Source organism: Prinia subflava, chromosome 10 (assembly GCF_021018805.1).
Source record: "Prinia subflava isolate CZ2003 ecotype Zambia chromosome 10, Cam_Psub_1.2, whole genome shotgun sequence".
Classification (NCBI taxonomy): Eukaryota; Metazoa; Chordata; class Aves; order Passeriformes; family Cisticolidae; genus Prinia; species Prinia subflava.
Genome location: NC_086256.1, coordinates 8,446,491 through 8,462,530, shown reverse-complemented (window position 1 = coordinate 8,462,530; position 16,040 = coordinate 8,446,491). Strand labels below are relative to the sequence as shown.

General features: G+C 49.4%; 1 protein-coding gene across 5 annotated transcripts in view; it reads right to left on the bottom strand.

Moving 5' to 3' along the window:
- Window positions 1-491: 491 nt before the first annotated feature.
- MOB3C (MOB kinase activator 3C) overlaps window positions 492-16,040 on the bottom strand; it is a 29,009-nt gene continuing 13,460 nt past the window's right edge. For 4 of the 5 annotated variants that reach the window (XM_063407138.1, XM_063407139.1, XM_063407140.1 and 1 more), the window contains 3 exons: window positions 14,896-15,395; window positions 5,460-5,662; window positions 493-2,323 (listed from right to left, as the gene is read on the bottom strand). In XM_063407138.1, coding sequence (XP_063263208.1) covers window positions 2,294-2,323; window positions 5,460-5,662; window positions 14,896-15,313 — 651 coding nt within the window. In that variant the 5' untranslated portion in view covers window positions 15,314-15,395 and the 3' untranslated portion in view covers window positions 493-2,293. Of the gene's footprint in view, window positions 2,324-5,459; window positions 5,663-14,895; window positions 15,396-16,040 lie in introns of all 5 variants that reach the window. The other variant, XM_063407142.1, reaches the window with a different exon arrangement.

Here is a 16,040-nt window from a genome sequence, read left to right as displayed (position 1 = left end):
TATTTATGGAAATTATTTACACCAAGTCTTGTCTAACCAGGGAAGGTTGACACTTTCTCTCAGGGTACCTGTTCACTGACTGCACCATTGCCTTGGATTTTGTTTTCCACTGTCTACGCTGAACCTCCCAAGCTGCCAATTCTTGCTCTTGGTCACTCTCTCACCATCTTCCACTGTTGAGAAGAGCTTGACTTTGTCATCCTTGTATCTCAGCTGGAAGTAGCTGGAGGCTGCTATCAGTTCATGCTTTAGACCCCGCTGTTGAAACAGCATCTCCATAATTCCCGACCTTCCCAGCTCCCAGAGGTTGCTGTGCATTGAGTCCAGCCAGGCTTCACTCCTCAGGAAAGCAGAACCTTCTTGACAGAGCTGTTGACTCGTGCCTCTGCTCCACAAACAATTTGTGCCTGCGGTTCTGATTTATGTGAAGAGGCAGGAACACGGATTCCAGGACCTACACACCTTTGCAAAAAATAGTGAGTAAAGCTCACCACCATGAGCTTTATATTGCTGGGATGATACCTTCAGGGGAATCCTGGTGCAAAGCCTGCAGGAGGAGGATGCTGGCCAGCAACACTGGCCTCTGCTAAGCCATTCTCTGAGGTGCAGGCTGAGATCTCAGCGTGGCATTGAGATCCATCAGTGCTGCAGCTCTCAGGGGAAAACCACTCTTCAAGTTATCCTTGTTCATTAGGCCTGTTTAATACAGGTGAATCAGGGAAGAATGAAGTACACCAGCCTTCTTAGTGTTTCTTTAATTAATAACAGAACAAATATGTTTGGAATTTGACTGATTATTTTACACAGAGGATACTGGAATGATGTATCAGACTTTTTTAGTGTCTATTTTGCTCTGTTTTATTTTCATGTAAAAATATACATCTGGTACACAAGATTAAAAAAAATAGATTTTCACAACAAAATAAGTGCTTTTAGCACTAAAAATTCACTTGTGCACTTTAATGTTAGCCTAAACATTTACATTTTCTAGCCACATCACCTACCTACCCCAAAAGTGGGGAAACCCCAGACTATAAAGTTTATCTGCGTCAGATATAGAAAACTTGCCCAGAAAAAGAGCAGGAAACACAAATATAACAATTCTGTGGCTCAGACAAATTGATTTTCACTCCCCCAAAGCAATAAAAAAAGGAAAAATAAAATATTTTTTGTCAAAATAAAAATGGCACAGGGAACACAACACTAATTATCAGGCACTGCAAAGCAGAAGGGGAGGAATTTTTGGGGCATGATACCTTTCAGGGCAGTAATGGCACAGACCAGGTAGCAATAGTACGCTTGCAGATGGTCAAGAAGGTTCAAGAATCACAGAATAATATTGGGTTGGAAGGAGACCTCGAGAACAGAGTAGAGATGTCTCTTATGAGTCCTTCTTCATCTGCTGTAAGGTTGGGTAATGGAAAACCAACCATTTCTACAACCACCATTTGTCCATCTTGAGCCAAGACAACGCATCAGGAAATGCTGACATGTTGAAAATGTTGTTTTCTGGCAACAGTTTCTTTTCACCACTTTTTTGAGTCTTTCTCAGACAAACTGTGCTGATCACACTGAACAGCGACCTAGTTCACCTCCTCAGTCATGGGACCACTGGCCATTAGTCCAAGCAGTATTGGATGCATCTTAGAACACAATCAAGTTCCCTCTTCCAAATGTGAAAAATTCCTTGAAGGGAAAAATGGTCCCTTTGGTAAAGGATGAATTAGGGCAGAAGGAGACATTCATAGCTCATGGTTACAAACAGTACTTCAACAGCTAACCATGTGAAGGCAGTGGGATGAAATGACACCAGCTTTGCAGGGCTGATCTCAGGTGTTACCACAAACCCACTGCCTGTGGGAAAGGTAACAGGCACTACCTGGTAGCCAAGGTCACACCTGCTCACAGGGCAGGAATTGCTAATGAAATATTTGGAGATAATACAGCTGAGGACAAAATGAGAGGAAAGGTCGCTGAAATTTTGATGTCAGACATGGGATTGAGTCTTAGAAATCAGAGTGTGCAAAAGTAAACCAGACTTGCCTCTGTCTCCAGTAAGTCAGTGGCTTTCTAAAAAAGGAACCATACAACAGAGACTGGATCTATTAAAAGAAGAAAAATCAGTCCGGAGGTTCTTGGGAAACTCAGGATTCAGCCCTGACCTGAAGAGGCTCTTCTGCAGTGTTCATAGATCAGTGAGCTGGAATGCCCAGAGCAAGTCCTAGGGAAGAGCTCTCCCACCACAGGGTGTCTTGTCCCACCAGAGCCAGCTGAGTTCATCTGCCAGAAGATTTCAGTGGCAAATTCGTTCTGTCATTTCTTTCTGCATCGAAGGGGAAAAGAAAAGAAAGAAACAGTAAGTGCAAAAGACAGGTTTGAGTAGTGTGACGTGTCAGGCAGTTTGGGAGGTGTCCAAAACCAACCCAGGGAAGCAACCGTGGGAGTCCTGGAGAGCCTTCTTCTATTTCCCATGACAGCCCTCCTGGGAACTCAGCTGCCTCAGCAGCTCCATCCTGGCACTCTCCCCAGTCTCTGTGGCACAAGGTTATTTTGGCTGTGCCCTAGCCTTGAGAGCAGTCCAAGGAAAGAGCTTTGGCTGAGATGTTGAAAGACGCAGGTCCTGCTCCTGGCTCAGCTGCAGAGCAGCCAGACAAGGTGATGCCACTCTCAGAGCATCTCTGCAGCCTTAGGAGATGGGACATGGAGCCACTCCCAGTTCTTGCTCCAGGAGCTGACTACAGCTCACCCAGAGGACCTGTGGTTACAGCAAGGGATCCCACAGTCACACTGCAATGCAAATGAGTGCTAATAACAGGGACCACAAGAAACTCCAGCGAGACCAAGGATTACAGATTGTTTTCTTTAGCCAGAAAGGCATCATGTCAGCTACATTAGGAAGGTGTCCAGCTTTCAGCTGGTGGAAGATGGTATTTGTCCTTGCCTTAAAAAGTTCAACTAGTATCTTGTAAATCCTGCAGTGAGAAAAGTGTGATTCTGGCTCATCGCATTCATGGTTTGTGAATCTGTGTGCCCTCATGCACCCCAGAGGCTGGTCTGCACATTAAAAGGTACTCCCAAAATAGATGGGAAGTAGGACTGGTCCGTGGAGAAGGACGAATGCAACTCTGAAAAGAAAAGAACTAGGAAAGGAGGATGACCACTGAGTAACCCCATAAGAGGCCCTTTAGTTATATGACCAAGGGAGACAGAAGTAGCAAATTCTGATCTTCAGTGCTGAGAACTTTGTTTTTCAAATCTATCAGTGACAGTGGCAAAGAGAGGGTTTTCCTGTAGGAGTAACATGCAAAATCTCTTAAGTGCACAACCTGGCCATCAAATGAAAAGTTGATGCTCTGCCACAAAATCACATTGCTAACAGGAAATGTTTGCAAACATTTTGGAAGGAAAAGAAGAGGGTGAGGACTGTGCACATCCTCTTGCAACAGCATTGCACCCACCCCACTAGCACAACACCAGGCACAAAAGCCATGAAAAAGAGGGACTGCAGTGACCAGTGGGCTGATAAGTCACCAGTGAGCTCCTCAGACCAGCCCCAAATGTCCAAGGCATTCCCCACATTCAGAAAATCCCCAGAGCTCTGCCCGAGTGCGTAACCAGCTGGAGCCCTGCCAGTGCTGCTGCCCTCGTGAAGGAAGCAAGTGCACGGCTTCTCTCCAGCCCCATGCTCCTTATTTACTGAGAGAAGGGATCACTGCCTTTTGCTAATTCTGCCGTACAAAGGATCTCTCTCTCAGTTCCCAAGATTTTCTGCTAAGAAATCACATCCCACAGAAGCTTGACAAAAGGGAAATTGAAGTAGCAAAGGGAGTTCAGCCAGAGGAAAGCTTAGAAGTCTGCCATGGGATTCATGGGGACTAAACAAATGCAAGGTTAGGGCAGCTGTCTGGGCTGATGAGGCAGCCTGGTTGCAGGATAGTCATACACACCTAAAGCAACTCACTGCCTGAGGGAAGGAGGCCCTTCCTCCTCCCTGGTCCTTCCTCTCAACCCTGTGCTTGGGTCTGCTTGAGGCTTGGATGGCAGGCAATGAGACACAGATAAACCAGGGGCAAATGTGTCTCATTTCCTTGTAGTTTGACAGTGGTTGCATCACAGGGAAAGAATCTGCTCACCTGAGATTTATGCAGACCCATCAATCATCGCATGTTGCATGTGAGTCACTGGCATTGAAAGCCTTTTTAGCAAAGTCAGCCTCTGCTTTGGCTCCCAGTTATTAATTATTCACATTAGCAAGCAGCAGTCCAAGTGGATGACACTATTATGGACTGTATAGCAATGCTGAAGAGGTTTGTCATGAGGAACACTGACAGAGGACAGACTGATGCTGAGCTGCCATTTTCTGGAGCTGAGGGCCATTGAGATAAAATGTGTTTCAATTGAATTCTACAAAATAAGGTCAATACTGTTGTCATTCAAATCTCCCCTGATTAGATCATCATCTCTCCATCCCCCTAAATGATGATTAGAGCAGATAGGCAGAAAACTGACTGAGACAAATGAAAGCAGAGGAGTAAAGTGCTTAGCATGTAGGGGCAGGGGCATCTCCCCCACCTCCAGATCCTGAGCAAGCAGCTGGGACTCCTCTCAGCTCTTTCTCAGATTATATCTTCTTGGTCTTTCCTGACTCTCTCTTGCTGGATATGGCCTTTTCTGCAACCCAGCCCTTATCACAGCATGCAGACTACTGGGTTTCTTATTAATTCTTTTCCCACTGCAGTATGTCCTCCCTAGGTCAGACTACACTAAACCTTGTCTGTGACAAACTTGCTTCTCTTACAAAACCAACTATGTGCATCTTCTAGTTTATGAGCCCTGGGGTGCCTGGCCTCTGCTTCCCACAAATCCTGCTGTTGTCAAGGGCTCTCCTTCTGCCTGGCTAATTGCTTCCCAAGGGAGGCTGTAGGGAAATCCAGTGAGGCCTCTCCAGCACAGCCTTGACAGTTGTCTGAAGCTGTGTGTCCTAGGGGCTTACCTTCCCTGCAGCCTCAGTGTAATTCACACTAGGATCTCAAGTAGGCAATGCTAAAAGAAAAACGGTGGAGATGAGACTTTGGCTCAAATCTCACTCCTGAAAGTCATGTGGGCACAACTGGAAACTCTTTGATATGCAAATTGCATTAGAGCTACCAAGTCACTACGGGGACACTACCCTGTGGTGGCCCTAATGGTATTGAAGTTCAATTCACAGACATGACAACAGAGGCAAAGACTAAGAAAGGATCAGTGGTTTCCTTGGTGCTGCTGGGAGTGTCTCTCTCAGAACACTGAGGCTGATGGTCCAAGGACAGAAATCATGAGTGTGTGTCTCAGGTAGGGTGGCCAAAATAGTCCAGAGAGGGTCAGCACTGCTTGGAGTCCAGCCCCAACCCAAACCTACCAGTGCTGTGTCCAGCCCACACCACTCACCCTCCACCTCCCCATGCCAGGGCCATCCTTACCAAAGGCTCCAGCTCCCGGTGGTCAATGAGGCTGAACTCCCTGATGAAGTAGTAAAAGTGCTTGTAGCAGGTGTTGACGTGAGCCTCAGCACCCATGTTGATGATGCTGTCAAAGTGGTGGATGTAGACATGGACAAAGACTCGGAAGAGGCGGGTGAGGATCTTGGTGCAAACTTGCTGGAACTGCTTGGGGAAGGGAACACCTGCAAAGCAGAAGCAAATTGGAAGCCATTTGAACATTTCCAAAAAAAACCCAGTTAGCATTTAAATGTCTCTGTCATGCTTGACAGGCAGTCATAGATGACAAGGAAGGACACCCTTGGCTAATGCCAAGAGTGACACTGGGGCCATGTGCCATTGAGCTCTTCCCACATATTCTCTCATTGCCCAACTAGCAATTTCACACAGGGCTCAGGATTTGTAGAGTTGCCTTAGGAGAGAAAATTCCTCATACATTTAAGAAGGCCACATCTCTCCACATCTGGCTCAATCCAGAGCAATCTGGCAGAAGATCCTTCTGCCCTCTGCCTGCCTTTCCCCTACAACCTGCGCGGGCACTGTATTTACCGAGGTCCATGAGCAAAGCCAAACCATCTCCCACCACAAAAGATACCTTCCTCTGAACCCCAAAGCATGGCTCGTACTGTTTTCCTTCCTCCTCACACCCTCAAGCATCACTTCTGATGCATGAACAGGAATGGCAGGGTTTCTACCTTGTCCCTGACCCTTACTTCAATAAAATGTCTCATTAAATCAGGAAGAAACCCGCCCATCTTAATGATGTTTGGGTTGCAATTTCACTGTGCCTGTATAATCCTGAGATATCCTCATAAAATGGGACCCACCACACCTGGCTCTGTACTTTCAGCTTCGTCCCGCACAAAGACACAGTATGGGATATTTCCATCCTTTTCAAAATACACTGCTATCACAGTGAAAATCTCAGGGTGTGATACCATCAGTGCCAGCAACCTTGGGGTAAATCTCTAAAGGAAACATGGCTTTGAAACACTAAACTTTTTGGTTTGGTTTTTTTTTTTTTTGTGAGGAGGAGAATGAAACAACTGGCATTTGTTTTCCTGAGCTTCCTCCTCTCCCCAGAGCAATTCAATGCAAATACACAACGAACAAAATAAAAACCTCCCTTCCCACGGTTGTATCAGCCTCCTCCCTTAGCTTCTTGTTAATGCAGCTCATAACCTCTTGAAAATCCTTCCAAACAAACTCTGCTCAACCATGGCTAGCTCACACATTTCGTGCACAGGGAAGCATCAGCAAATCTCTTAGCTAAAAAATTAAAAATGGTAATTTTATCTTTGAATCTTTCTCACCAGCCTTGCTAGGCAATTAAAACTGTTTTTCTCCCCAAAGGCTCCTGGCAGTTTTGTTTCCCAGCAGCAGTGTCGAGCCCCTCTCCTCCGTGGGTGGCAAACGCAAAGGTTCTGTCCTTCCAACATCACGTGTGGACCCTGTTTTCAATCACCAGGGTTGGGCAGGTGTTGGGTTTGGAACTCATAAAAGATAATTATTTTTGCTCTAAAGCAGAGTCATCCTGAGCACCGCCCAGTCTCCCTTTCCTGCATGCATGGTGTTGGAGCAGAGGGCAGGGCTGAAGCGTCTGCGCTTGTGCCACATCTGGATGTCCCAGCCACCACTTGGAGAAGGACACAGATCTTGGCTCAGCATCACACGGAGAGGTGGTTTTGAGACTGATTTGTGGCTACTGCTCAGCATAACCAGGAGCATACTGCAGCCCCAGGGCAGCTCCTGCAGCAGGGACCTCAGCATGACCTGTTTCACTGCCAGCACTGACAGATCCCGTTAGGACTTTTCAGGAAAGGTGTTCACACCTGGCAAAGTACAACTGTCCCTACGCCGACACCTCAGAGATGTGACTGGAGATCTGCTTCTGCCCAGCACCTTTGGCTGCAGAGCTCTCCTTTCCTGCTAGTCTGACACAGGCAGGGATCAGAGAGCTCTCCAGGTTCCCCTGCAGTCAGGAGGGACATGGCGCTTTATCAAGGGCTTCATCTGAGCTTTCTGCACTGAGCGAGGATTTGCTGGGCAAATAAAAGCTGGAATCACCCAGCTGGGGACTCAGACATGCCAGTAGGGTGGCCCCTGCAGACTAGCTTTGAAGAACTGGTTAAGAAACACTTTTTTTTTAATAAAGCTCATCACAACAAGTAACTGCTGATAAATGCACATTTCTGGGCTGTGGCTGGGAAATACACACTGTTCTGGACAGCCTGTCATGTCCCTGGGACTAGAGGCAGCTGGGATCTCAGCAAGCACCCAGGAGCAGGCAGGAAGGCACTTGGCTGCCTCCAGTTTGTCACTGTCCCAGTCACCAACTGCCCCCACAGTCAAAGCAGGCAGGGAGGGAGAAATCCAACCTGACCATCACCCAGAATTTATTGCCAAACTGCAAAGAGTGATAGTGAAGGAAAGCAGCAACCCTCCACCCAGCCCTGAGCTGAGAAGGAAATAGCTCAGAGAGTGAACAGCATTCAAACAGATCTCAGGCTCCCAGGGCCAGCAGCATCTATGGTGCAGTTCCTGCTGTCAGATGGGCCACCTCCAGACATGGCAGATGGTGACAAGTGGCTTTGCACAGCTTTTGTCCTGAGGTTAGCCAGGAATTGTCTTGTCTTATACATCTGTCACTAGCAAGTCCTCATGGACATGCTGGCAGCTGAGAGACTTACAGAAGAGACACCTCCAGCTACATTCTGGGTTCTCCAAAAGCAGCTTTTGCATCAGGGAACAGAGATTTACCTTAAAGCACAGAATCAACGAATAGTTTGGATTACAACGAATCTGTAAAGGTTAGCTAATTAAAATCTCATGGTCATCAACAACTATGGGAGTTGTTGGAACTCCTAAACCTAACGATCTATGGAAAGATACCATCAGGCTGCTAGGATCTCCAAGCTCACTTCTGGACAACTCAACCACTGTGTTCCACATGAACCAGGTGCATCGGAAGCTCCCGGGAGCTGACGCTGAGCTGCCCTTCTTTGTGTCCAGCACCAGGTGTCAGTGTGCGGCCGTCGCCTCCAGGCATGGCCAGGCTGCAGTGCTGGCTGCCTGTCACTAATGGATTTCTACAGGTCCCATGTCCGGACACACCCCTCACTATGGTCCTTTGGCATCACTCGGGTCCGGCTCTGACTCTTTCTCCCTGCAACACCCCTCTCGATTGCACACCTGCCCAGGGAGGCGCAGCAGGGTCCTGTTTCCTTTTCTCTCCCTGTGCTGCAGACATGTCTGTGTCCTGTGCCAGAACCCTTGATACAGGCTAGAGATGCTTGACTGGACCCTGCATCTGGCACAGGGCTCTGTGCCAGCCCATCAAAGCACTTCCCCACGGGAAGGAAGCAGAGCGGATATCTGATATGCAGACTGCCAGCAGCGCTGCCTCGCTGCTGATCTCCAGTGCCTTTGAGAGAAACCCACAGCAGCCCCAGCAGGCACTGGCCATTCTGGTGAGGGTCTGGAGAAACACCCCATCCCCTAGCCCAGAAAGAAAAGGGCTCTGCAGTAAAGGCTGCATCTGAGAGCAGCAGAAGGATCTGACATAAATGCGGCTTGCCCTGGGTCAGCGCTGCTGGTGCAGCGGATGTCCAGCAGACAACGCATGTGACATCCTCTCCAGCACGGGAGGGGACACAGCCAGGTCAGGCTGTGCCTCCTCCCTGCAGCCTGGCACACGCTGCAGCCAGCACGTCCCAGGCAGGGCAGAGCCGTGGGACAGGGACCTCTGGCCACACGCGCCTCTCCTGCCCTTGTGCGAGTTCAGTGTTGCACAGAGCGCCCAAGCTCGCTGCCATTGCCACCAGAGCTGCTCTGCCTGCTGCAGGGGTCACTGCCACAGCAGAGCAGAGCCATGGGGCAGCTGCTCCCCTCGGGGCTCCCACCTCCCTGCCAGGCTGGGCCAGGCAGGACAGTCTCACAGCCAGCACAGAGAGAGCCTGTCAGTGGCCAATGCACTGATAAATGGCATTTAGGAGTGGGGCAGGGGTGGCCCTTGCTTAGGGAACTTGCTCCATCTCAAAAGTGGCACATTGTGGCACACACCAGGACAGTAGCAGATGGATGAGAGAGAGGGATGAGTCTGGTGGGACAGGCCCTGCGTGGCTGAGATGTCCTCTTAACAGAAATACAGCAGGCCAAGGGAAAGTCAGGATGGACGTCCAGGTTTGACAAACCACCCGAACAGGGTGATGATGCTTGGGTTTGCTTCATCCTCCCCAGCTCCGCACTCCTGCAGGGACCAAAAAACACCCTCCTAGTTCATCCCATTGAAGGTGGTCTAGCTGCCCCAGAGGGACAGCAGAATGTCACAACACTCGCCTGGGCTGATTTTAAAGCATTGAAATTACCTTTACACTTAATTCCCTGGTTCTCACCATCCAGCAACATTGGAGAAAGCAGCAGCAAGCCCACAGTCTGGCAGGCAGCAGCCACCTGATTCTTCTTGCATGATGTTTAGTTTAGATATTAGGAAGAATTTCTGCTCCAAGCCAAAGCAAAAGCTGTAAGTACAGCAGGTACAATTTCACTCCAAGCAGAGTGACTCACAGCCCTGAAATGAATTGGCACCTTTAGCTTGCCTTGGATGTTTTTGCTTGAAAATCCCAAGATATGATTTAAAGCTCCAAGGAATCTGTTTTCCCCACTCTGTGCTGATTGCTTCAAAACATAAGGAAACCATGTGAAAAAGGAAATGAAAATAAGAGGTAACAAAGTGCCTGTGCTCAGGGTAAGGGACTGCCAAAGGGTCCTGGATCTTTCCTGCCATCTCCTATCCCCAACACTTGTGCACCAGCCAATTTAATTTTTTCATGATGAATCAGTACTGGGAAGCTATTTTGCTTCTTGGCAATCGTATTTTTTTTCCCTCTGCAAATGCAGTAATTCAGCGAACTTCATGATGAATTGTTGTTGTTATTTCTCAATTTCATTTTGGCCACTGTGGTGTTCAGTGATTCATTTTTTCTAAAAATAAGTCTTTAAAGCCCTGTTTAAAACTAATGGCATGATGGCAGCTGCAAGCTGGTGTGGTATTAATTTGGGGAGAAAAAAGCAGGGAAAAAAACCAAACAATGAAACAAATTATGCAAAAAAGAGCCAGCTGAGAGAACACCAATAACGAGCTGAATTCTGAATATTTTTCTCCTGTTGTTATGGCAAGAAAGTATCGGATAATTTCGCACCAGGTTTTCTCTGTTTTTTATAATTGTTTTGGGACTAGGCTTGAATGACAGGCTTGAGTTTTGAAAAGCTTTCCAAGAACTGTTACAAAACCTCCTGTGGCCGGTGCTCTGTGGAGCCGCAGGCAAATCTGGCAGAGCGTGCGAGGTGTTTCCAGCGCTGGGGCTGCTCCAAACCCTGCACTCACTGAACACAGGGAGGGTTCAGCAGCCACGATGGTGCTGATGGAGGACACCCAGCCTTGTGCAACCAGAGCCAGACTGGGCTGGCCAGGGCAGACACAGCCATGGACCCTGGAAACCCCCTCCAACCATCCTTCCTCCTCAGCACGGCACTGCCCTGCCAGGGAGCAGTACTCCCTGAGACCAGGCACCACAGGGCAGAAGGATTACTGGGAGGAGAGGATATTTTCCAGGTGATAATTTGTTCATGTGGCCACTCACTGAATAAATCTACTGATATCGTTTTACCAGCTGGTGAATGTACACCTGCAGGATCATTTATTCTTCTCCCTGCATGGGAAAAATGCTTATTCTCCATTTAAATGTATTTTTCAGGACAGCTACATTGGTTGGAAGAATGGAAACAAAGCACTAGCACACACCAAATGATATGGGTTGTCTGGGAAAGCTGCTGCTTCTGTAGATTTATAGCCATCAGACTGGCATAGCTCATGCCATGCAGGGATCTGTCTCATCTTAACTGGCTGACAAATTCCCACTCTAGAGAAATGATAAGATGGTGGGATGGAGCCCTGCAGGTAGACTTTTCTGGGCATGGGGAAGACACAGTATCTCTCCCAACCCTTTCTGTGGTATGCAGGAGGCGTGGCAGCCCCCCCGACTTGCTAATAATCTCCACCGTAGGGATTTTCTGCTGGTGCCATCTGAGGGCTGCAGTCCTGCTCGTTAACTCTGCCAGGTCACAAACTGTCTGCTGCTGTCGGGCTCCCTTCCTGCCATGTGGATGCCAGCTGTCCCTCTGGCCTCACTGCAGAGCTGGCAGGAGCTCTGCCTCACGCAGCTTGGCTAAACCAAAGGTGTTTGTCACTCTGCTCCTCTCCCATCACTGATATGTGCTGAAGGAGCAGAAACTTGAATGTGCAATCAGCCCAGCTCTGCTCTGGTCACTGGAGCTGTGACCACCTATCCCAAGGTCTCCCCTGTGATGCCTAAGGACCCTGTGAGCCATCTCTTATCTCTAGCTGAGCCTCTCACCCTCGGGTAGAAGATTTCCTCCCTCTGACCCATGAGATACCTCTCAACTGTCAGGAGCCTACCAGCAAGCTGTGTTAAACCATGTGCTGCTTCAGGCTGTGTAGCTCTTGGGTGGAGAAGGATGCTGAGGTTAGCCTCCTGCAATGTTTGTGAATTTGGGGAACACTTGCTATATCTAACAAAAACAAATTCAAAAAGAGAAAAGTCTGTTTTGTCTGCAGTCAGGTGGCCTTAGCCAGGGAAATCTTTGTGCTGGGGCAGCTTCACTGCACCTGACAAAGAGGGGCCAGGAGGGAAAGCTGAGATGCACAGAGCTCATTCAACACCAGCTGAGATAAGTGGGCAGCTGTGCCCAAGGACCTCTCCAGCACAAGCAGGAGTGAAACAAATCTTCATGCTAAATCCCATCTCTGCTGCAAACATCCACGAGTCTCACCACAACTCCAAAGCATAACATTTGTAATTTCACCTCATCAAGCTGCTTTCCCCTCCTTAAACAGCTCACATCTCCTCTGTGTCCTCTCAGTGCCTTATTCCCCTTGTCCTGGGTCTTTTCCCAAGGGCTTGCTCTTTAGGAGAGAGATTAAGCACCTCTGTTTGGTCACTCTGGCCACTGTCCGAGCCCCACATCCTCGCCAGACTCCTCTGTCATCCAGTGCATTTCCCTTCAGCCAAACACTCCATCTTCTCAAATGCCAGAGCTGCCAAGCAATTACCCAGTGAATGAGGCAGGCCAGTGAAAGGCAGATAATTGGGGACACACTGATGACAAAGTGCCACCAGCTCCCTCCTCCCCCAACAGCCTTTAATGTGTTTTAGAGTGCAACCTCAGCCTGAGTTCCCTTTCACTTGTGTGAGGCTGAAACCAGCAAGACATGCTGACACAGAGCCTGAAGTCATTCAGGGGACACAAGGGTCCCCACAACAAAAGGGTTTGGGAAAGGGACCCCAGGAGCTGCCTTGGAAGAGAAAAAAGTTGATTTCACCCATGTTCACCCACAGTCATCCTGGATCTCACCCGGAACTGTCCCCAAACTGAAATGAAAGGAGAAGTGGAAACCAGAGGCACCAGCTACCCCTTCCCACATCAGGATGTGCTACAACTCAGAGGGAGAAGTGCTAGAAATGAGGTGAAAGCTACCAGGACCATGACTGTATTGGGCTTTTGCACCTCAGAGAGAGATGTGGGAGAGCAGAGGGTGCTGCAATGTCCCTCCCATGGCTGCCTGCTTTTTCAGTTGTTAATACTCCCTGTACACCTTCACTCCCCAGACAAGTGCCAAGCAGCATCACATCCCAAATCCCACCTGAAAGGCATGAAATTGGATTAAGACACTCCTTTCTGGCTGGAGGAAAAACAGAGTAAATCCACATCTGTGCCTCTGCTTTTAATGGCATGCAGATCTTCTCCCTGGGGTCAAGCCACCTCAGGAAGAGGAACACGTACCCTGCTCCCTGTGGCTGCTGTCTCACCCCTCAGCAGCAGCAAGTCTGTGCAGCCAGAAGGAACAGGGACTTTGCTGACCCCAGCAGAGCTGGGACTGCTGGCCCAGAGTATCCTGCATGGACACTGTCAGCCAGCCACACCTCCAGCCCCCTCTGTTCACTGGAGTGCAAGGACACCACTGTGCCCTCGAGGGAAAGATGCCTCCAGTGAATCCCAGGGACTGCCTGTCCCACACACCCCAAAGGCATCCTGCATGAGGAGCTGGCACTGTGCCACCCTGCCTGCCCCAACTACCAGAGAGGGGAAGAAGGAAACGAGTGCCTGCTGGTCTTGGTTTCAGGGACTTGTCCCACCCTAACTCCAGGCAAAGCCAGAGCAGTCAGATCAGATCAGGGGTCTGGGGGAGTCACCCCATCCCAAAGCCAAAATAGTTTGGCACAACCAGGCTGCAGGCACTCCCCTTTTGCTTGCAGAGACCCATGAGCCCTCTCAGACTCCAAGGGCCAGAGACTTTCCTTAAAAAGACACACAACTACAGGCACAGCCCAGCCAAATGGGGCTACAACAGTGAGTAATGCCAGTAATCCCACACAGACCATTTTCTTCAATGTTTCCCAGCATTAATGAAAATCTTGATCATAAGCTGCACTGATTTCATACAGCTCTGTTTGCTTGGCAAACAGAAAAAGGTCATGCAGACTTGCAAAGCTATGTCTTTGCGCCCCCCAAACTCCTTAAATGTTTTTCTACATTCAAGTAGCTTCATATGCCATATGAAAAACAACCTCTCCAAGGCATGACCTGAGACTCTGGGAGCCCATCAACTCCAACCCTCGAACTCATCTCCCCAAATGACAAAAAGCAGCTAAGTAGCAGCTAATATCAGCCTTGGCAGCTGCTGAGCATTGCAGGTCAGCAGCAGAGGGGTGAGTTTGAAAGCTGTGTTGCCTCTGGCAGCTGCTGCAAGCTCCTAAGGCCAAACTTTTTGAAGAGGTGCATTATACACCCTGGACCTTGGCTGTGGCAAGGCCACATCCTGGGGATGGGCATCTCTGCTCAAGCAGTGCCTCAGCTATAGCAGGATGTGAGGTATAATCAGGGCTGAGATGGAAAGGGGCTGAGGAATGAAGCAGCAAGGTTTGGATCTTGGGACCATGAAACTATGTAGAAAACCAGAAAGAAATTGAGTTGATTAGTTGAGAGAAAAGCAGGGATGTGATGACCACCTCTAATCAACCCTGCAGCTCAACCTCTTGAGGAAAGGCAAGGAAGCTAATGACCTAGCAGCCTTCATTTCTCACAAACACAGAATAAGTTCAAGCACAGAAAAGGAGAACATTGTGTTCCACGTCCCCTAGTAGCAGGATGAGAAATCCCAAACTCAGTTTGGAGCAAAAGGGTGTGGGACAGACACTGAGAAACACCCGGAACAGGAAATGCCACAATATTTTGAATCACAAAGTTCACCAGTACCAACCCTGAGGTGCACCAGCAGCTTGGGAACCCGCACCAGTTACAACCACAGCCCTCCTGCAGGGAACCAGAGCACACTCACCTATCCTGGTGGGGAAGACGTCCTCGTTGTTAATGAGCATCTCGATCCAGTCCATCAGCATGCACATGTACTGCGGGGCCGACAGCTTGGTCGGCTTCTTGTACTTGCTGTCGTCCTGCCACCTGTACTCGTACTTGAGCCCCCCGGACATGATGGGGCAGCTCCTCTCTGTGCAGTACTCCGACATGGTGCCGTAGATGAGGTTGATGCGGTTGAAGAAGTCCACCACGTGCACGGCAATCCAGTCGTTGATGCTCTCGCCTGGGGGCAGCTGCACCACTGCCTTCAGGTCCAGCCCGGACTTGAGGGACGCCTGGGCTTTCTTGTACAGCTCAAAGCGTTGCGTGCCCGGCTCAAACTTCTTTCGGGGACGGAAGGTTTTGTCTTTGTTGAAGACTTGCTTGAGACACAGGGCCATTGTGGGCAGGGCCAGCCAGGGTGAGGGCAGAGGCTCAGAGCAACATGAAACCCAGGGCTGGGGTCTTCAGGGATGGAGGTTTCTGGGAGGAGAAAGAGACACATTTCAGTCACACGTGCAGACAGCTGCATGTGTGGACACACTTGCAGGGGTTGGCACCAGAATGCTGGCTGACCCCACGGCTCTGACAGCTCATGGGAACACAGATTTGGAATGAGCTTCTGCCTCCTTCACACCCACCAGGGTGACCTGGAGCAGCTGCTGCCACATCACACAGCAGCTCCTGGCACTGGAGAGGGTAAGCCCTGCCACATGTCCCCATGCAAGGCTTGATGGCAGACAGAGCCCTTCCTCCTGAGCACCCCAGGAGCTCACCAGGCTCCAGCCAACCTGTTCCCTCCAGGCTATTACCAACAAATGCTACAATAAAGTGAGAGCTGCGGTATCAGCAGAGTTCACCAGTTAGGGCAGTCCCACTCTGGTGGCCTTTTCCTTTCCTGGCAAAGGGGAAGCATCTCTTTCCCAGGGACTTGTCAGTACAAATAACCCCTGACCCCGGGGAGCACGCTGCGACCGCAGCTGGCTGCTGGTTCACACAGCCCCAGCGCCAGGATCAATGGGAAAAGGGGGCATTATTTTTGTTGTTCTGCCTGGTGTGTTTGTCCAAGAAAACAAAACCCACATCCGAAGAAGGGAAACGCAGCCCAGCACAGCACAACAACATTGC